The following is a 23,082-nucleotide window of genomic DNA, read 5'->3' as shown; positions in this document are numbered from 1 at the left end:
ATTTATTCTATGAAAATAGAGGAAGACATATATATATATATATATATATATATAGTTATATATATTTTAAATATATTGTTATTTATATATTTATATATTGTTATATATATTTATATATTGTTATATATATTTATATATTGTTATATATATTTATATATTGTTACATATATTTATATACATATAAAACCCTCAGCTCTAAAAATATATATGGAGGAAAACAAAAATAAAAAGGTAAATACTATTTTAGTGATTAACTCTTGCTAATGGATTAAAAACAATATTGTTATGTGCATGTACATAGTTTTCAAACAGTCCATAAGATTTTTATTAGTAATTATAGAAAGGGGGCTTTTAAGCATGAAGGGACCTCCTCACATGTAGAGGAATGCTTTTTATACAGAGAAACCCTTTTCTGACTTCACTCACAGTTAGAATAATGACTTATTCTATCTACAACTACTTGTGTGCAGTTCCATTAGAGTTATTTGTATTCTTTTCTGACTTTTGTATCATATTATGGGCATTTCAGGGCCAAGCATAGCTGAAATTTATCTCTTCCTGCACTCACAGTGCCCTATATTAGGCCCATGGCATGAATTTACTGATAACTTTACATTAAACTGAATGTATAGATGCTTAATGAAAACTTATTTGATGAGGAACTTAATCCCACACCCATAAAACATACAAGTCTCAGAAAAACAAACAAACAAAAAAAAAACTATGAGGCAAATTTATAGAGCATGGAGATAGAAGATGACCATCATGATTTAAGATGCAAATTGATAGTGAATTATTTATAATATATTCTTGTCACAGCAGTGTTCATTTAATGTTTGTTTACTAAGCGGATTGGATGAATGCAAGTATTTAACTCAGATAAACATTAGGAGTAGGCCATTTGAAAGTCACATCAAGAACTGGAAGAGATAAAAGAAAATAACATATTGAACTTTAGTGAAACTGGGAAGACCTTACAGACCAGGTAGAGTCTTTAATTAGAGGCTGTTGAATCTGTTGAGCAGAGAAAGACATTCTAGGACTATTGTGCTTTTTCGTAGAAGTCTCAAGGAGGAAATAACATAAATGAGCCAAGATACCTGTGTGGAGATAAGACATAGTTTAATAGAGTCAGAATGTTAGAGGGTAATCAATAACATCAGGCCATAGCAAATAGCAGAGAAGCGATCGAATAAAAGCCTGCTGGAGAAAAAGGGGCCAAATTCTCTCATTTACATAAGAAACTGAATATCATCAAGATAGAAATATTTGGAAATCCCCAGATGTTAACTGATATTTCTATCCCTCGTCCAGTGATTTTTTTTTTTTTTTTTAATGAGAAAAGAGAGTCCTCACAAATGATGATCAATATTTTTAAGCAAAGTAGATATGGTCCTTGTACCCTGTATTTTCTGAAACTTCATATCCTCACTGAGGATAATTACTAGCATCCAGTAATTCTTTAGTATTAACTCAGTTTCTCCTTATAATAAAGTCTGAGATATACACCAATATTATCTCCATTTTTCAGGTGAGAAAACCAAGGCAGACAAAAGTTGACAGGGCTGATATTTGAACCTAGTTAATCTAGAGCAAGAGCCTCTGCTTTTCCAATTAGTTATACAAACCATAATTAGAGGAAACTATTTCTTTATTATCCAAAATGTGGCAAAAGAAAGTTACAACTGGATTTTGCAATTTCTCTATAATCTGTAACCTTAGAAAGAATCATAAGAGTTAGGTCACTCGCCACCACTTTGCTTAAATAGTAGAAAGAATGAACCTGCAGATCCTAGCCATGGAAACTTTTTGGTTGTCTACTGCCCCATACCCTAAAGGACAAAGGCTAACCCTAGGTCTGGAGTTGTTTAGATGTTTCTTTGAAACAGCATTCTGAAAGTAGTATGGGTAATATTAAATATCAATTGGTCATTTTACATGAGAAGGAATAAAATAAATACAAAACCCATTGACTTCCTTCTGTTATGAGGTATTCTAAAATTCCTGTCTCATTGCAATAAAATGAGTCAAAGTGAGGTTTAGATCAAAGAAAGAAAGCATCCTGCAGTTTGGTAGATCCTAAAATATTAACAGAAAGATAAAATATTCCAGAATATTACTTCTAAATTCTGAAATACTGTGAGACACAGTGGAAAGAGCAATGCTCAGATGACCCCTTGATCTGTCATTAACTAGCTGTGTGACTTTTGGCAGTTCACTGAGCACTGAAAAACATAGCCGAGCTTTTTTTCTGTCATTCCCCCATATTCTACACCTTTGACAAAGATTCATAGTGACAAAGCATAGAGATAGCAATTTTTGACATAATCCCTGAAGACCACATCATTTGGTTAACTTAATTTGACCTTCATTGCAGACAAAAATTGTTGCTACTAGTCAGAATAATATTGAGACTTAATACAAGGAATGAAGGCTATATAAAGATATACACTCAGCTAAAGTTAAGGGCATTGAGTTAGACAGCAGACAACATCTAAGTGAAAACTACATTTTTATAAGTTTGAAAGGTGAGAAATAGATGTTTAAATTAGATGCAGGAAGACATGCAGGATCAAGAGAATGGGGCTGAGGATGGTTAGGGCGACTGTGTTGTGAAGATCATACTATATTCCTGGGAGAATTACAAAAGACTTCAAGAAAACATGACATTGTCTCTGGAGTAGGGCTAATCGACTTTGTATGTTTGTAGATTTGGGGGGTATGAATAACAGTTCTTTGGCCTTAAAAATAACTAATGTAATGTGTAAGTTTTTTCCAATGAGACTGGAATTTCCAACATATAGTTTAAAAGACTTACAATGCAAATATTTCCTAAAAATAAAATAGAGTGATGTAGAGTCACTTAAAGGCTTATATGCATAATGCTGGATTCTATTAGGGAAGCTAGTTTGATAGGGTGAAGGGAGCATGACAACAGTGCATGGAAGGCATTGGAAGTGAGGGAGAGAGCTTTTGACCATTTGTTGCGTGTCATTACATAGGTTAGCATTAGTATACCTAATTTATAGCTGTTAAAATGGAGACTTCTAGCTGGGCATGGTGGCATGTGTCTGTAGTTCCAGCTATTCAGGAGGCTGCGTCAGGAGGAATGCTTTAGCCCAGAAGTTTGAAGCTTCAGTGAGCTATTATTGTGCCACTGCACTTCAGACTGAGTGACAGAGGGAGATCCCATCTCTAAACAAATAAACAAATACATAAATTATTTTTAATGGAGGATCCTGAAGGCTGAATCGACAATTGTCTAACAACTGGTAAATAGTAAAGCTGGGATTCCAACTTTGTCTGGCACTGGAATTAATGTTAACCGTACCAAAATTCTTGAGGTAGAGAAGGCTTGAATTTTTACTTACTTTATTATATGTCTGCCTTTCTTCTTCACTCTACAACCCACATGCCTCTCTTAATTTTTTTGAGGTGAAGAGTACCGCCATGCAAAACACAGTCACACAGCTCACAAATAAAGCTCACTGACAGGGGATTTGGGGAAATGAGACAGGAAAGAGAGGTCACAATCTCTAAGACAAACAGTCCTGCCAGACTACCGAGATGCCACCATGGATTAGAATGCAGCATTTTTATTGTAAAAGTCCACATGTTAGGCAGTTCCCTTTGTGAAAAGGTTTCCAAATACACAGACAGGGAGCAGCTTATAATAAGTGTTAGATTATATATAATATATATTCATATTGCCAATACTATGCACACATTGGAAAGCTAGCTTTTTGTAGTGTCCCCATTACAGAACACATTTCAAGTTGACAATAACATGTTTCTCACCAATGAAACTTGCCAACAACTCTCCCAAAGAGTCAACATTTAATATATTGACAATTCAAAACAAGAAAATAATTCATTCTATTTACATTTGTTTGAGGTTATATACTGGAGCACTGATATATTAAAGGTTTGTAAAACTGGCAGCTAAATGTGTTTCAAGATTCATCCAGATGACTTGATGATGACTTTACATGGTTTTATACTGACAAAGCTGCTCTCTCTTCTATTCTTTTTAGGTTATCTGTAAAGTTATACTAGCTATGACTTAATTATAACAGTAATAATTTCCATAAAAATAATTAAAAAGGGTGCTATTTTAGAAAAATAAGGATTCAGGATGAGTACATGAAGATAGAGCTCAACTCATCATGTTTTAAGTCTGGAGAAACTGCTTTGTTTAATTACAATATAATCTAATGAGACCACAGTCATTGGCTCAACCTCTATGTAAGTCATTCATTTTTGTTTTTTCGGTTTTTAAAATCTAATCTTCAGTACTTTTTCACACAGAATACTACATTCCAAACACTAGTCAGGTATGAATTTTGCTTATTCCTGTTATAAGTTCACAAACAAAATTGTGGATGGGTAAGGACTGACTCATCCCCAAACCTGGAAAAATAATACACAAACTCTAATTATGCCCTAGTAGAGTCATCTCTATACACAAACATAGGACATAAATATTGTTTTAAAAGGAGTATGGACTTTGCCTAAAATGAATTTTTGAAGATGAACATAAATAGCTAAAGTTCTTTGGATCCTACTGATTATTTTTACAAAATCAAATATCACTTGACAACACCTATGTGAGAAGATGAATCACTGGTTTCAGGCCAGCACAGAGATTTGCCAGAAGCATGTGAGGGCAATTCACTTCAAACCATATTTATTGAGCACCAACTATGTGCCAGGCACTATGCAAGGTGCTACGGACCCAAAGAGGAAATGACAAGGATTCTGCCCACAAGGCACTCACAATCACTAGAAGCAGATCTTGAGATGGAGAATAAGTTCTGTTATGATCTATCATCCTAAAAGGAAGAAAAAAATAGCGGCAAGCACATACAATTACTTTATACTCTAGTTATGAAATTGGGCATATTTAGAGGTGGCAAATGTTGATTATTCAGTCTACATTTTACTTAAAGTGTTGTAATATGTAATACAAGGAAAAAATAAGCTGTTCGAATCTTCATGCATGAGGGAGAAGGCAATGAAAATTACTCCCTCCATTTCCAAACCCAAATCCTTATAATTACATTCAGGATTCTTTTATAGCCCAAGGACACAAAATAAAAGACAATAGGATGATAACTTCAATCCATTTATTTTGGATCTAAAGAGATGCATGCACTAAACTTGAAGCATTCTAAGTTATTGAAATATTTACATCATTGTACATGAATGTGGAGGAAATTTTCTTCCTATTTTGAGATAAAGGCATAATAGATTTCTGGACTAGGCTTTCATATTTAAAGTGAATTGTAATTTTTCTTAAATGAGAGAGGTATTCTATTGGGATCAAATTTATCACAACTTGACCCGGAGTGAATATAGGGTACAGTTTTGGACCTTTTCTATCTAATTGCATTATGAATCTAGTAAGGATACCACCACTGTAAATAGTCAGGGCTTTCACTGTTTCATTTGCTGTAGCTGAAAAATATATTATTTGGTTTGAATGTTCTTGCTCTAATTTTACTTTGCCTTGCAGGTTTGAAACACAGCAAACATTGAAGTTCAAAGTACACTAACCAAAGGAGGGCTGGGCACAAACAATATGACATTATAAAATTTACCAGGTTTGGACATAGAAACAAATTCAGATCATTATCAACCACATAGAGGATTATTTAAGTGGACTTAGAACAGACATCTCTCCATGAGACTCAGTGAATAAGACCCATATCAATAAAACCCATACCTCTTCACAGGTAGAGGTAGGAGACCCAATAAACCAGATTAAACAGGCAGAAGGCAGTTGGGAAGAAGATCCGAGCATAGGAGTCCATTTTGGCAATGCGGATATGTATCCTCCCATGTCTCCAAGCTCCTGTTCGACAATCTTCAAAACAGCAGAAAAAACTGGCACAGTCCTTGCCGTCCAGACACTCATAGCCATACTCTTCATCTCTCTCTTGAAGGTGTGTAGCATTATTCATTTGAATGGTTGCTGATCTTGGGCGGATATCAATGGTAGGGGCCTGGGATGAGGGTAGGGAAGGAGAGGGATCAGTTAGTTGTTCTTGAGAGATCCTAGTCTGTTTTTCCACAATGTCACCAATGTGATGATGAATCTGAAAATGGGTACTCAGGAAATTGCTATGACATCATGATCTACAATGGTAAAATTGAACTTAGAAAGATAGCACATTTGCAGATTTCAAATTTTGAGCTTAAGCAGTGCAGCTGAAAATAATATTATCAAGCTAATAGCTATAGCAAGGAGATTGAACACCAAAAGAACTCAAAGTTAAAGATTTAAATAAAACTACATGGAGTCTTATTCTAGTAACTATTAGATGTGAAGTTGGTTACATGAATGCATTTAATGGTGCTGCATGTGAGTAGAACAGATAAATAAAAATGCATCAATTCTGAAATCAAATATTGTGTCATGCTTAGTTATAGGCAAATAGAAAACCCGTTACACTGAGCAAATGTATTACATGTTGTTAATAGAAAATGTTAAAATCTATATAAATATAGAATTCTCCTGATTTTATCCACAAAGGTATGGCTTATGTTTTAAAGCACTATGATATTTTTCCAAATATTCACCATCTATAAGCTTAAGAATGCCAACAATGTTTACCTACATGTGAACGTAAGTTGAGAAAAGAATGTTACTACTTGGCAAATTTCCTGCTAGACCAGTTAGTAAATTTCTATACAAGTATATGATACATTTAATGTTAATTTGGATGATTTAGTTTTAGGATAATGTAAACAGAAATTCTAACATCATGGAATCAGCTATTATATTTAAATAGAAATCTCATTGCAACATAGTATGGTAGAGCCAACAGGCCCAAGGATCACTTTGGAAACAAGGAATGGATATTTTAACTCAAAGCCTTTCAAAACGAATATTGTTCTTATAGAACTTACAGGTAAAGTTCAGAAAAACAGAAATCATTAAGTTTACGAAACAATAATGAACCAATCCATTTTGAATTAAGATTTACAGAGTTAAATTTTAGTTTTAAAAGAGTACAAACTTAGTAGGTGTAACCAGTAAGACTCAATCCCATTTTCATCTGAAAAGAGGAAAATCATTTTGGCTTTGATGGATAAAGCAGCCTTCTTTACCTATGACAGCTCATAAGGATTATAGCTTTTCAGCTTGGTGTAAGATTAATACCTATGTGAATTAGTGTATAGTTGCTGAATCAACTCTAGAAGTCTATAGAACTTTCTCCAACATGTTATCTCTAGTAGAATGCTTAAATATCTACTCATAAAACAAAATAAAACACCATGTAAGCATTAATAGTTAAATTCAGCAGTTGCATGCAGTGAATTTCCATTCCAAAAACATTATACCTTGAAGGAAAACATCCGAAGAAGCTTTGGGTGTGTAGACAGAAAAGAGAATTGCATTTGTTTTTAATAAAAAGGAGACAAAAAGAAAAGAAAAAAGAGAGAGAGAGACAAGATAAATTAAAAATACATTTTGAAAACATAGTAAGTGAAATGAACTGAAATTATAAACACAGAAGGAGAGTTCTGAGCTTGGGATAAAGTATTTGCTTAAAATTAAGTGTAATTTTGCAATTACTAGTGAAAGTTTTAATAAATTAATCTACAATTATTTGACTGAAGAAGCCAGAGTTGTTCAACTGTGAGGAAGTTTTCTATTGCCTGGTTCCCCTGTTTAAAAATACCATGATTCTATTTTCTAATTATCATCAAGGATAATTTAATAGGTGAGTCTTGACACAATTATCCAAAAGGCATATTAAACAGGAAAATAAACTTTCAGCTTCTCATTCCCAGTTTATTTTCTTGGTAGCTCTGATAAATCATCTAATTGCCTAAAAAGAAGTGCATGAAATTCTCAGGTAATTTCATTTTCTGAATTTTTTTTATCCTGTTCTCCTCTGCCTTGTCTTCTTCTACCATTTCCATGACCCTGAATAAAGGAATCTGCCTCTATCTTTGCAACAAAATCCACTCTGCAATGGCCTAGCTGACAGAGAGTGCCAAGGGGCTTTTTCCAAAGGACTCATCAGAACTTGTTTGAAAGTCAGTCCTCACGTCCTTGTTATAGCTGGCAGGTAATATGCCAACTCTCAATAGAACCACCTTCTTGAGGGAGAGTGAAATGGAAAGTGAACAAGAGGGAGCAAACAAAAACAACACAACAAGGAAAATAAAACAAGGATAGAGAAAATGGAAAGTCAGAGAGAGGCGAAACAGACAGGGAAGGGAAGGACTGCATAAAGCATTGTAAATATTTGAACAATTAGAGACAAGCATTTTTTTAAAATCAAGAATAATGATATTTCTTTCTTTACGTGTTTCAAAATCTTACATTCAAATAAACACATTACTCTTGCAGTATTTCACGTGGGTTTCTGGAGCTGCATCGGAATACAACCTAGAATCAGCTAAATACCCTCCTTACAATTCAACCTCCAAAGTCTCTGGGTTGGATAGCTAGAGACTATTACGGCTCCCAAAGCAGAAGAGCAGGATCCAGGACAGTCAGGTGATTCTCTTTGCCCATATCTTGGAAGGGAATGGACCTTAACTTTCATGGGGAGTTCTATGAGCCAGCCACTTTGCTCAGGTGTGTAAATGGGTAACTATGTGCTCTCCTCAACACTCACAATAAAAAACAGTTACTTTAGGCATTTGTGTTTGTGCCTCATCCTCACTGTTTGAAGTTTGGTGGCAAGTAGAAGTCATCTTCCCTGTTTTCAAACCGTGACACTGAAATCAATCCAGGCTGGTAAGTGTATAAATCATCAAAATCAACTATCATCACCAACTACTAATGTTAAGTACACTCATGTGTCGAACACTATGTAATATTTTGGGTTTAATTTTTCTGCCCTTCATTGTCACATTTATTTCTCATAGCAGTCCCACAAGACAAGTGTTTTTAAATTATATATATATATATATATACACACACGCAAAGAGGCTAACTAACTTGCCCATATAATAGTAAATCACTTGTTTTAAAAACAAAAAGATACCTTCCGAGAATGAAACAAATAGAAATTCTCTAATGACAATACACAAACTCCACCTCCACACACACACTAAATCATTTGCAAAAATATAGTCACCCTTGAAACTTCAAGGACCTTATAGCTTCCTAGTGGAATGCCTTAGATGGAAGTTTTAATTTAAAACATCAGTAATTTAATAATATTATCGTGGCCAGGCACAGTGGCTCACGCCTCTAATCCCAGCACTTTGCGGGGCTGAGGCAGGTGGATCACCTGAGGTCAGGAGTTACAGACCAGCCTGACCAATATGGTGAAATCCTGTCTCTACTAAAAATATAAAAATTAGCTAGGCGTGGTGGCGTGCGCCTATAGTCCCAGATACTCGGGAAGCTGAGGCAGGAGAATTGCTTGAACCCAGGAGGCAGAGGTTGCAGTAAGCCAAGATCCTGCCACTGCATTCCAGCCTGGGCGACAGAGCGACACCCGATCTCAAAAAATCAGTGAAACCTGGAATAATAGCAACTAGAAGAAGGTTGCATTTCTCAACAATGGCTTTAATCTCCACAAAATAAAGAGAGCAGGTAACTATATTTGCATAAAAATTCTGACAGAGAGAGAAAAATAGAAACAGACTTGAGTCTCCCTCAAGTAACTAATGACCATAAATGAATCATTATGGCCTGGCCAAACTCATACATTCTGTTTTCATCTTGGAGCCCCAGTTGCTGAGCCTTAGCCTGCAGATAGGCTAATGAAAACAAACTAAACCAAAATCATAAAAATTTCAAAGGTCCCAATGGGAAATGATACATACAGGATTTTTCTTCTTTTTATCTTTGTCCTTGCTTGGTTTCCGGTTGCTGACAAAATAATGCAAGGTGCCATACTCCACCAAAGCAGAGAAGACAAAGATGAAACAAACAGATACAAAGAGATCCATCGCTGTGACATAGGAGACCTTGGGGAGCGATTTCCGGGCAATGGTGCTGAGGGTGGTCATTGTCAGGACAGTGGTGATACCTGAAGAGAGGTACAATAAATCAGGTCATGTGATTGCATAAGCAAGCTGGGTAACTGAGTCACTCGTGAAACTACACTTGTTTCATGACTTCTGATGGGCAGTTTCAACAATGGGAAAGAAGGTATAAGTGGAATTAATTCACTCTATTTACAAATATTTATTGCCTGTCTACTATGTATCAGTTAAAATGACAAACACTGATGAATAGATTTGGTCTGACCTTTATGTAACTTATATTTTAGTGAGAGAGATATACTGTGAATCATGTCAGCAAAGAAAAGTATAATGTCACATTATGGTATGTGCCATAGAGAATACAGGGATGGTGAGAATCTAGTTAGATAGAAGGCTCCGAGAAGACCTTTTTGAGGAGTTGATGTTTAAAAAAAAATGTAAGAAGAAACTAACCTTTTGATTATTATTTGATTAAGGGAGGGTTCTGAGAAAGAGAAATCTTGTCTGTTTTTTAAATTTTTAGAAGACCTGGCACCTGGGGAGGGACAAGGGGCTTAAGATTATTTTGGTAAAAAGGAAGCTATAGGCCGGGCGCGGTGGCTCAAGCCTGTAATCCCAGCACTTTGGGAGGCCGAGACGGGCGGATCACGAGGTCAGGAGATCGAGACCATCCTGGCTAACACGGTGAAACCCCGTCTCTACTAAAAAAATACAAAAAAATAGCCGGGCGCGGTGGCGGGCGCCTGTAGTCCCAACTACTCGGGAGGCTGAGGCAGGAGAATGGCGTGAACCCGGGAGGCGGAGCTTGCAGTGAGCTGAGATCCGGCCACTGCACTCCAGCCTGGGCGGCAGAGCGAGACTCCGTCTCAAAAAAAAAAAAAAAAAAAAAAAGGAAGCTATAAAATGTGGCACATGCAGACAGTTTACACTTTGTTCCAAGTGCAAGGAGAAATTATTCAAAGATGTTAAATAGAGGAGGTGGGTTATGTGTAAGTGGCATGCTCTGATTGACGGATTCTTTTTAGATTATTATAGGATTCAAATAAGTATCTCAGAAGTAACATAATAAGTAATATTTACTGCAAACTTCCTTCTGACAAGCGCAATGATAAGCACTTCGTATACATTGTTCCTTTGAATCTTCACAGCAGGTATTTTCATTCTGAATGTGTAGATCAGAAGAACAAGACTAAAGAACCAGTACCTCATCCAATAGTTGGTAAGTAGCAGACAGAATTGAACACAGAAATTACATGTCTGATTTCAAAGCTCTTACTTTACTAATTATACAACAGCACCTATCCAAACCTGTCCTCTCCGTGATTGTTTAGTGACAGGGAACAATGTCAAGACAACCTATATTTATCAACCAGAGAAGGATGAGGAGATCTCCTATGTAAAAGTTGTGTTATTTATACTAAAGGCAACATGGATTCAATATTCAAATAGGTTCTAGCTCTTGCTATAGGAACTTAAGTCATCTTAACACTCTAGGCCTCAGTTTTCTCATCTGTGGTACTAACTCTTTGAAGGTCCACCTAGCTTACCATTCTACGATTCTAGTTCGGTATTTCTAATCCTGAGTGGAAGCATCTTTTTGCACTACAGTAAAAGCAGATAAAGCTCCCACACTCTAATTACCAGGTATTTGTTATTGATATATTCTTATGAAGGGGACTGAGAAAAGGAAAATACACGTCTTGCAGTCAGTTTAATGATGTGCAATAACATTGACTATTATCTTCCTAATTGTTCAAGTCTTTTAGCCATTTTTGAAGGGTTTAGCTACATTTCCAAGATTCTCCTGCGTCAAACGGAAGTGCTACGGAAACTTCAAAAGAAACAGGTCGGGCCAGGCATGATGGCTCACACCTGAAATTCCAGTACTTTGAGAGGTCGAAGTGTTGGTTGAAATAACAATAGAGGTCAAGAGTTCGAGACCTAGCCTAGAGCCAACATGGTGATCAACCTCGATCTATGTACTAAAAATACCGTCGGCTCTTTTCTATACTGTTACTGATTATGTAATAACCATTCTCCCTTTCTAGTCTGTATACTCTACAACAACAGAATCTGTCTTAATGCAGTGGAGCATCATGCTGGGACTCAATAAATGTCTGTTCAATGAATGTGTGAAACAATGAATCAATGCATAGTATATACATGAAAGATCAAAGATGCTCAATCTACATTTGATAATAGGAATCCATAATTATGACTTTTGGGAGATATTTTTGATTGCAAAGAACAGCAGTTAAGATTTATTGATCTTTCTTTTCCTTTGGCCAGGTACTGTGTCAAGCACTTTCTCTCTATTATCTCACAAGATCCTCATAATGATTCTATAATGTAAGTATTATTATTATTATTATTACAGGTAACAAACACTGAGCACTGGAAGGATAAAAATTTGTTCAAGATAGAAAGTGGTAGAGATGAGATACAAACCTAGGCAGCCCGACTTCAAATACTGTGCTCTGAACCACAGTATTTTAGCTCCATAAATACATGAAAAATATGCGGAATGAAACGCCAGACAGATGGGACCTATTGTAGATTCCTGACTGGGGAGGTGCTATGGGTCTGGCATCTTCCATGTTGTCATGGTAGAACCTTAGGAAAGTTTGAGATCCTCATCTACAAACTGGGAGTGGTGGTGATAATGATGGGGAACCTTATAAGTCTCTTGTGAAGATTAAATTTAAAAATGTGTGTAAGGTACCAATACCTAGTAAAATCCCAATAAATATTAGGTATTGATAGTATTTATTTTATGAAAGAAAGTTCTATTTCTTAAACTAAAAAACATTTAATTAGGTTGTCTATGCATTAATTCATGTAAGTTCCTCATTGTACCTAATCACAACTGATATTTTTGCAGAGGACTGAAAAACTAAATTGGCACTGTGGCCTTCATTTTACAATCAGGCCTGAGGCCATACTTGACCCTTGACAAGTGAAAATGTCAGTATTTATAGTAGGTACTATAGATGAGTTAATTTTTTTAAAATGTGGCATGTGATAATTTGGAAGAAACAAATTCTGACATGCAAGTTAAATACTGATCCAGCAAATTGGGAAAATGTTAGTTAGGCTACATAGACATTCATCACAGCCATGTAGAGGTAGACTCTTGAACAAATTCCTCAGGATATTTTCAGGGCTCTGCCTGGAGTCACAGGAAAGAGACTGCGGTGACATCAACAGTGAGAGGCAGAGTAGGGATGGTTTAAATTGGCTCCTCAACCAACAATAAGACCGCTTCCATTTTGATAAGCAAATAAGTTAGACTTCTCTTACCTGGGGTAGATGAAATATATCCATAGCTTTTACCAGTTCTTCCATTCTTGGCATGAAGTAAGCTCTTCAGGGATGTTACCTCACCTCAAATCAGTTGGGTGAAAAATACCAAATGGTATTTTCATTTCATTCATTGTCAGTACGCCAGAAATACACCTCACCAACTACCACCTGGGAACCAAACTACATTCACTTTTATATGCTCCAAGATGATGGCTACCCATACTCTAGGACTCTGTGCTCAGAAAATAGCCATTATCTCTGAGTCACGTGGATAAATTTATCTTGCTCATCAAACAACATGGCTTAACTGTTCTGTGGCAAGAAGCTTAAGGTCTGCATGTGCTTAAGGTCATCTCATTTAACTCTGGATTGTAAACATTGGAAAAAGTACTGGGACTCAGTGAAATCTAGAGCAGGGTTATAAAAGGTGACTGCACATTTGAATCACCTGGGGATGTTTTGTTTGCTTGTTTTTCAATCCTAACACCTAAATCATGTTCTAAACACATTAGATAAGCATTTCTTGGGGTTGAACTAAGGCATCTGCACTTCAAAAAGTCCTCTAGTGACTTAAATGTGCAATTAAATTTAAGGAGCACTGATCTAGAAAAGTGAGACAGCAAAGTTAAAATAGAGAAACTGGCTAAGCTCCGCTTCTCATCTGTACCTACAATTGGCCTTCAACAAGGCCTCCTACCCAGAGCAAACCTATGGCCCATCAGCTGAGGTGCAGATCTACTGTTTCCTTATGTTGTGACTTTGTGTATGTCATCAAACCTTGCTACAACTCTGCTTCCTTAGCTCAGCTCTAAAAATTGTGATAATAATGATCATTACAGCAACTTCTACATGCAGGTGTTGTGAAGAATAGAAAAGACATAGAGACAATATTGAGCATTCCTGACTTACAAATTATAAACAAATAGAAGTACCTGTCTGCTGTTTGCTCAAGGGCCTCTCGCTCATTCCAAAACTCACTCACTTTGATCCTTTCTTCCACCATAACCCTTTGCCAGTGAATACTCATTTACTGAGTGGGTTAAATGAGCTACCCAAAGAGTAATGAGAGAGATTTTGGCCAGCAAGAATCCAGGCTTCAAGAGGAGAGACTGATTGGAAATCTCATCCTTAAAATGTTTTTGGGAAGTGTGTGGATTGGAATACGTCAATGTATTTGCTCCATCCATTCATAAGTGTATACATTAATTGAACAATTATTTGAGGTCAGTCATGTTCCAGGCACTGTACTAGAGATGTACAAGACTGACATTCTGGCGAGAGACATAGAAGCACGTAATGCAGTATATATCCATTCACAGTGACGAGTAAGAGTCCTAAAGTAATAGGCTCAACATATTTGCGGTTTGTTTCAGCATGTAGCATTAGACAAGATATTTTAATTTTTGAGAAGTACTTGTAACACAAAGTACCACATATAACAGGAAAAATCAAAATAACTTTCTTTTGAAACAGATGGGAAACTAAATTAGGTTTGGAAGAGGACAGATATGCAAATGATGTCTTTTTTCCCCCACTAATCACTTCTGCCCTCAGCTTAATAACTTAGTACAGACCATTTTGTCAGAAAATGATTATAGTAGCCAACATTCCTGAGGCTTTACTTTGTTATGTGCAATTTGCATCAAATACTTTATTTAACCCTAGTAGAACCCAATAAGTTAGATGCAGGAAATTATACATGTTTTATATATGAGGAAATTGTGAATTAGAGATTAAATGACATTCTAATGTTATACTAAATGTGGGATGTCAAACCCATATTTGTGGGACTTCAAAACCCAATTTCCTAGCTATTACACCCTACTGACTCTTTAGACTATCAGCAAGAGATGTGGTTCTAGGTTTTACATAGCTGATGAAAGGGTGTTGAATTTTATTCACCTCTCACAAGCTTTAGTTTTAGTTCAGGTTTTAAAAAGTTGCACGTGCTGGGCTTTGTTTTAGTCTGTGTGAGTCTTCTTCCCCATTTGAAGAAAAAGATGTGAAAATTCAAGACAAAGATCACCATATATATTAGATTGAGCAAATTGCAAATAATCTTGAGTCGCTTCCTCCCCCCAAATTTCACAGGTAAATATGTTTTCTCAAAAATATTTTTTTCCATGGCTCTTCTGTAAAGAGCCAATTACTTCAAATGTTATCCCAATAATTACTCATGTGGCAAATAGCCAAAAGTCAATGGCATGCTGGTAAATGTGTAACAATTAACTCTAGAAAATAGAAGGCCCTGATTTTTATTGTTTCCATGTTCTTAATATGTCCTCCTTGGCTGATTTCACATTATCAGTGTGACATTACTGAATACCAAGTTCGAAAGAGAGTAACACAATCAGCTTTCACAAGCTGGTGCAAGCAGCTTCAGCATATGACCCAGAGACCTAAACAAACACATCTGTTCATATTAAAACAGTTTTTAAAAACTAGTTAACTAAAATTTCTTAAGAAAAATTACTCAAGAAAAGCTATCCAGGTAACTAAGGAGAACCAAACTGCAAAAGTAGGAAACCTTAAACACTGTTTTAAAAAACGACAATTCTCTTGAACATGAAACTAATGGTATTTCTATGCAATTGCAGGCTAAATTGAAAGCAGATCAACATAGAAATAGAAGTAAAAATTACTTGTATTTGCCACTTATCTTGAGAAACTGCAACATAAACAAAGGTGTCTCACCTAAAGATGTTCTGGCTGGAACAGCATCCTTATTGATCCAGAAAGACACCCAGGATAGGACGACAATGAGTGTGCAGGGGATATAGGTCTGGATGGTAAAGTATCCCATTCTTCTGCTCAGATCAAAGTAGACAGACATAACCACATAATCTCCTGGAACAGGACAAAGATAGCACCATACAACCCTTTATCAATCACTGGAAAGCATTTTAAAATAAGCATATATTCAATGGTCATGCACACACATTTAAATTAAGAGTTTTCTACAAGTGGTATGTTGAAAACTATTTTTGCCCACTTGGGTTAAAAAACAAAAACGAAACACAACCTGAACTGAATCCTGACTCTTTTAGAAGCAATTTGTCTACTAGATGGAAGGAAACATTTTTAGCATACCGATATATTTTCTTCTTTCTGTGCTTTCTGACGTCCTCTCTTCCTACTTCACAAACATTATAAAAATGTTCGTTTGGTGAGGAGGGCAGGGAACAGTATTTCTACATTGTGCATATCTTGTCTGCAATTCATTCTAGGTTTTGTAACAATTTCCTCTTATTTCTTAGGACAAAATCTTTATCTATAAAAACCAGACAGGAATATCGTGGTGCTTGACACTAATAAATGAACATTTTACTCAGAATTTATAACTAAATTCCTATGATGTGACATTTTTTCACATGTTAATTGAATCATATGGTTTTCCTTCATAGCAGTTACTTTAAATTTTAAATCTTCATTCATTTGTGTGGTGATTTTTGCAGTATCTTTCCCCCTACTGGACTTTATCTGCGTGAGTCCACAAACAGTGCCCATTTAAGCCCACCATTGCAAATGCTAGTGCTTAGCATTCTGCATGACTCCAAACAGGCATTCAGTAACATTTGTCAAGTAATTGTGCAAATGAATTCATGCCTTTATAAATTCTACAGATAAAATTCTCTAAAAATCAAGAAGATACATTATGGAACATTTGAATTAAAAAGCAAAATTTGGCCTGGCACAGTGGCTCATGCCTGTAATCCCAGCACTTTGGGAAGCTGAGGTGGGCAGATCACAAGGTCAGGAGACTGAGACAATCCTGGCTAAAAAGGTGAAACCCCATCTCTACCAAAAATACAAAAATTAGCCAGGCGTGGTGGTGTGTGCCTGTAGTCCCAGCTACTCAGGAGGCTGAGGCAGGAGAATGGCCTGAACCCGGGAGGTGGTGATTGTAGTAAGCTGAGATTGTGCCACTGCACTCCAGCCTGGGCAACAGAGCAAGACTCCTTCTCAAAAAAAAAAAAAAAAAAAAAAAGCAAAATTTATGTAAATAATCCAGAGAATATATTTAGAAAAACTACTAAAAGAATAAAGGAATAACCATGTAGCCGTGCATGAGAACAATTTATTGTGACACAGTTTGAAGTCTCTGACTTTTTAAAATCATGATGCATAAATTGCTGTTAAAATTCCATGTCATTCATTTTGAATTATCCCAAGTAAAATTTTAAAGCATTTTAATTTTTAAAATCAGAAAATATACTACAGAAACACATCCCAGTTACTACACCTTTTTAAAATACTCTTAGAGAATATCAGTTTCAAATATTGTATCTGCACTCACAATGTGGGATGAATAAATGAGATAGCTTTTCAAATGTTGCTTTTTTTTCCTTTGCTAAATTATATTTTGCTCTAAAATGCATAGATAATTAAATTCAAATCATATCTTTTAGCTTGATTAGTTGGCTTTGTGCCTACGTTTCCCTACTTACATGCCTGATTTAATCTGATTTGAAAATAAGGTGCCCTAGAAGCCTCATGCAGAGAAGATTGACTTAGAGGGGTGAGTTACTACTACTCAGTCTAGTTTTTATTTCCCACTCTCAAGCTTTACCCAATACTCCGCAAAGCTGCTGAAATAGAAAGACCTTTACTGGATGCTCTTTGAGGGAGTAGACTGTCGCCTAACGTTGCATTGTTTCCTAAGTGGGGTTTTGAATGCCTCTTAACACTGCCTTTTGGTAGACTGTCATACAGTTACTTGTTTAAGTCAGACCTGGTTGATGTAGTGATCATGAGCTAGCACTGATCAGGGAATTCGGCTTCCAATGGGACACCAGTTTCCTCCCAGAGATCAATAAGTAGCAATTATTTAGCAACTGTGCCTAAAGACTTGAAGGTAGAAATTTTTTATCAATGATAATAAATTTTAGCTAATTCCCACAGCATATGCTTCTCTATGTTAATTTATTGAACATAAGCTATTTAAAGCCATAGAATTTCATAAATTAGTTTGGTCTTTGCTTTTGTCCTAATTTAGAATATAATAGACACAGGCTATGATTGAAGAGTAAAAAGATTTAATTTGAGATGACCTCTATTAACATCCATCTTTTTGTTTCTCATTTCTTTGATCAGAATACTAAAGGCAAATACATCCTCTCTTATTCCAGTTAGGAAAAGCAAAGTAATAAAAGAAGATTTTTCATTTAAATAATAATATTCAGGGGTACCTTTTCTCCTATTTTCTCAGTCCTTGAGCTTTCTGCACATTTTAAATGTGTTTAAATAAAAAATTATGAATTATAATGTTTTCAATAAAGCTAGACAATTTTAGTAACTTCTTTTTACCTTATCATGTAAGTGAATGAGGATCTGCACTTTGGTATTAATGATCTGGCATTTTTAAAGGTGAACTTTAATTTTGTCCAAAGTTAACAAGATAATTACCTCAATTCAATTCTCCACTTCCCTTTAGGTCAGAGTCTAAACTTCCATCGTCCACTTATCTATCAATTTCTATTATAAGGTAATGGCTTCTGAGCATCTCTCACCATTGCCAGCAAGTCTACAGCTTTTCTACCAGTGGATTATGGACTCAAACTTGAGAACAAGCCATTTAAAAGCCAGGCAGCTTCACGGTGACAGCCTGATGCCTGTCATATCTCCAAGGCTTCGTCGCTTTCTGTATTCCTGAAACCTCTTGGGCTAAAGAGCCTATAAAATCAAATCCCCTTAAAGTACCGCATCAGTGATTCCCCATGCCCGAAAGGTTTAAATGCCAGGCAAGTCAAAGGTGGTTATTTCTGCCACTTCAGATTTATTCCTCCTATTGATTTATCCTAACATATGACATTAAAGTTATAGTATTTTATGTATTAGTTTCATTCCTGCTTTGGTCTTAATTTAGAGTTTATAGATGAAGGCTATGATTGAAGAGCAGAGACATATAATTTCAAACAACACTCATTAATGTTTATCTTTTTTCGTGTGAAATACTTATGTCTAGTTTTAGGAAGAGAGTATCAATGTAGGGGTTTTTTTTTAAAGCTGTAGTGGTAAATAACCATACGATAGTTTTAAAATTTAATATTTAGTGGAGTGTTTAGGTTCTTATTTTCTACATGAAACTATCTCATCTTAAAAACTTGAAGATTCCACGGTAAAGAAGTCTTTGCCTCTATTAAACCCCTGACATAATAGAAAATAATTTTCAAGTTGCCAGTCATGAAAGCCTACTATGTGTAGACACTGGGCTGAATGGTTTGCATATATTATCTGTAAATATCCTAAATGCTTTGTCAGGATGGTAAAAAAACGAAGTATCAAATGTATCTTCATTTTGTTCCTCTCTCACCATTCTTACTCAACTAAAACATAGTTGAATAAAGTATATCTTATTCTACTAGGTTAACTTTGAGGGCATAAATAGTGTTGTACTCTTCTTTACATTCCTTTCTCTAGCTCCTTTTTAAAGCCCACAGATATGTTTAATCACTGCTATGCACAGAGCAGTGTATTAGGTAATGTGGAGATTAAGACATAGGGGGCCTCATAACTGATTCTAAATTAAGTGTGTTAAAAGGACATAAGATTATTCTTTTTCTACAACCCAGATAGACAGAGAGATGTTCTGGGACAATGCATTCGATCTAGCCTTGGCATCCCTCATTAAACACTTGAATTGGGGGCATAAATCCGTGAGGCTGATTTTGACCAAAGGCATGCAGGAGAGTTCATTGAGTTTTCATTTGGGAAAATTGTTTTCTGAAATTAGATCTGTACCTCACTCTAACACACAAAATAAATTTAACATGGAACAAAGATCCAAATTTATGAGCGAATATAAATACTACAGAATGAAAACTATAGAATATCTATATAATCTTAGTGTCGAAAAAGCTTTGTCAAGTATAACATAAAATTTAAAAAGCATAAAGGAAAAAAGTTATGGGTTGACTGTGTAAAATGTAAGACTTCTGTGTTATCAAGACTGCTATCTGGGCACCGTGGCTCATACCTGTAATCCCCTCATTTGGGGAGCACAAGGCACATGGATTGCTTGAGTCCAGGAGTTCAATACCAGCCTGGGCAACATAGTGAAAACCCATCACTACAAAAAAAAAAATACCAAAAATTAGCCAGGCATGGCGGCATGCACCTGTAGTCCCAGCTACTCCAGGGACCGAGGTAGGAGGATCCCTTGAGCCTGGGAGGTGGAGGTTGCAGGTTGCAGTGGGTGGAAGGACATCCTTCTACCACACCTCAGACTCCTGCACTCCAGCATGGATGACAGTGAGACTTTGTTTAAAAAAAAAAAAAAAAAAAAAAGAAGAAAGAAAAGAAAAGAAAAAGAATGACTGCAATAACCAGTTTTAAAAGGCAAAACATCACATTTGAGTGTGGTGAGATATTTCCAAAATAAATAAGAATTCAAAGGCTAATATCACCAATACATAAAGAATTCCCATTTGTCATTGAGGAGAAAAAAAAAACTAAATTTTTAACTAAGCTAAAACATGAATGAAGAACTTATAAATACAAAATATTTGAAAACTCAACTTCAGAGGGGATCAGTGAAATCCAACATCTAATAATAGTATTTCATTTTCAGCCTGGCAGATTGAGGAAAAAATAATTCCTTGGTAATGTTTGGTCCTGAAAATATGTGGACAGGGATCAGAGGTACACTTTCTTGGTGGGGATATACAATGAAGTGAACTTTTAGGAAGATAATCTGGAAGTATATAAAAACATATTTTATTTTTAAATGTCTTGGATAAACACGACAGAAACAAAAAGTTTTCAAATATTGCCACTCAGTTGGCACCAAAATGTTCTCATGGTTTGTCACGTGCCTAGAAGTCTAGGTAGAATACCCAATCTTTGGGCAGAATCTCAATCCCTGAGCTTAAGTGATCCAGAACATTATTGTGTATAAAAGATTTCCAAATTAATCAGTTGCTAACTTCTATAAATGCTACTCCCAGGCAGTTTCTGCATTCATCACTTGCCCACCATTCTCGGGGTTGTTTATTCTCTCATTAACTCTTCTGGAGTACTTTCAATATCTCCTGCCAACCAGGTCCTGTGAGGTCAAGAGAGGGAAAAAATACATAGCTAAGCTCTAGCTTTTGCCATCAAGGAGTTGTCAGGCCAAGAAAGTCATATCAATATATTATCACTTCATAATGGCACAAGAGCTCTAATATAACAGATACATGCTAATTTATCTTACACACCACAATTAAACTTTCTGACAGGCACATTTTTGAAAATTCTGAGTAAATAAATCTATTTTCACCAAACTTAAATAGGTCTATGCTCCTCTTCAGAGAAAGACCAGGCTTCTAAACCTGGCATCAAGGCTGCCTGTAATCTAAATTTAACCTAGGTCTTTCTCTCTTATTATTCTATTTGTATCCTCTGAGCCCTAGACAAATAAATTAAATATTTTTATTTCATGCCTCTATGATTTTTCTGTCTTTATTCTTCCTGCCATCATCTCTCTCCTAGATCGCTAAATAATCTCTTTACTCTTTTTCTTCATTCCAACTTTCTGACCACCTATGCCACCACCACCACCACCCCACACATGTTCCACAATGCAACTACACCTGTGCTATCTAACACGGTAGCCATATTAAACACACTTTAAAAAATTAAATTCACTGTCTTAGTTGCACAAGCCACATTTCAAGTGTGCAAGAGCTACATGTAGCTAGTGACTAGCGTATTGGACAGTCCAGATTACAGAGCAGTTTCTTCATCATGGAACGTTCAGCTGGACAGTGCTAAACCAAGCTTTTTTTTTTTCTAGAATATGTATTTGTTCAGGTCATTCCCTTTGAGCATCTCAGTATGAAATTTACACTGCTTAACATGTGATTCTGGCCCGGTTTGCTTCGATCCATCCTGAACCGTCCCAGCTTTATAATCTCCCCACTTTGAGCTCAGCCATGTGATTTATTTTCTGCTTTTCCAAGGGGAAACTTCTCATTATTTTGACCTTGTTTGCAATATGTTGCTCTCAACTTCCGAAATGTTCTCTACCCCTCTGATCATGCCATATACATATAAATACTTCCAGACTCTTCAATAATTGCCCATTGATATCAGGACACAATAAAATTCTTTAACTTGTTCTCTAGGTCTTCATATGTTGTTTTGTTTTGTTTTGTTTTGTTTTCCCTCACTATATTCTCAGTCTCATATTCAATAGTGATTCTTCACTGACTGGGGTTCCTGTAGTTCTTTACATGACTTCCTCACCCTGCTTCCTCTTCCCACAGGGTTCTTTCACCTGCTGCCTCCTCTGGCCTCAACTCTAATAACCCATCTTTCTTTACTCAATTAACTCCATTTATTTTTCAAATGTAAATTAATGTATCTCATCATGAAAGAAGCTCTTATTACATCAAATGTCCTCAGTAAGACATCATAGTAAGACCTCAGTAAGATCACAATAAAAATATATGATGATGAATACTGAATTATATTCTAGATTATTAATATTTTATGAACTCTATAAGGGATGCAGCTCTAGCTATTTTGCTCACTATTTTATTTTGAGCATTTAGCACGGTGCCTGGGACATAGAGGGAATTCCACAATTATTTGTTACATAAATAAATGCTTTAGCTCAGAATGACAAGAAGAAAATTCTAGATGAGCTATACATCAGAAGTCTTTAAGACCAAGGTGGAGATTAACATGGGTTTTTAAGATATTAAACTTTTACATTACAAATGATTGCATCTGGAAAAATTTTTGCTGAACTTAATGTCAATGGATATAAGGTCACAGTGAGCTGTTAGCAATCTTAACTGCTTGCCAAGAAAAGAAAAAAGAGAGAAGGGAAAT

At 35.9% G+C, this 23,082-nt stretch overlaps 1 protein-coding gene across 2 annotated transcripts in view; it reads right to left on the bottom strand.

Moving 5' to 3' along the window:
• Positions 1-3,576: 3,576 nt before the first annotated feature.
• The window catches only part of GABRG2 (gamma-aminobutyric acid type A receptor gamma2 subunit), an 89,463-nt gene continuing 69,957 nt past the window's right edge, over positions 3,577-23,082 (bottom strand). Inside the window, exons 7-10 of one of the 2 annotated variants that reach the window (XM_017960107.3) lie at positions 15,958-16,110; positions 9,799-10,004; positions 7,348-7,371; positions 3,577-6,005 (exon numbers count right to left, since the gene is read on the bottom strand). In XM_017960107.3, the coding sequence (XP_017815596.3) occupies positions 5,730-6,005; positions 7,348-7,371; positions 9,799-10,004; positions 15,958-16,110 (659 nt within the window). In that variant the 3' untranslated portion in view covers positions 3,577-5,729. The remainder of the gene's footprint in view (positions 6,006-7,347; positions 7,372-9,798; positions 10,005-15,957; positions 16,111-23,082) is intronic. The other variant, XM_009209527.4, reaches the window with a different exon arrangement.

Source organism: Papio anubis, chromosome 5 (assembly GCF_008728515.1).
Source record: "Papio anubis isolate 15944 chromosome 5, Panubis1.0, whole genome shotgun sequence".
NCBI lineage: Eukaryota > Metazoa > Chordata > Mammalia > Primates > Cercopithecidae > Papio > Papio anubis.
The sequence above is the reverse complement of the archived record's forward strand: the minus strand, read 5'-3'. Positions and strand labels throughout refer to the sequence as shown.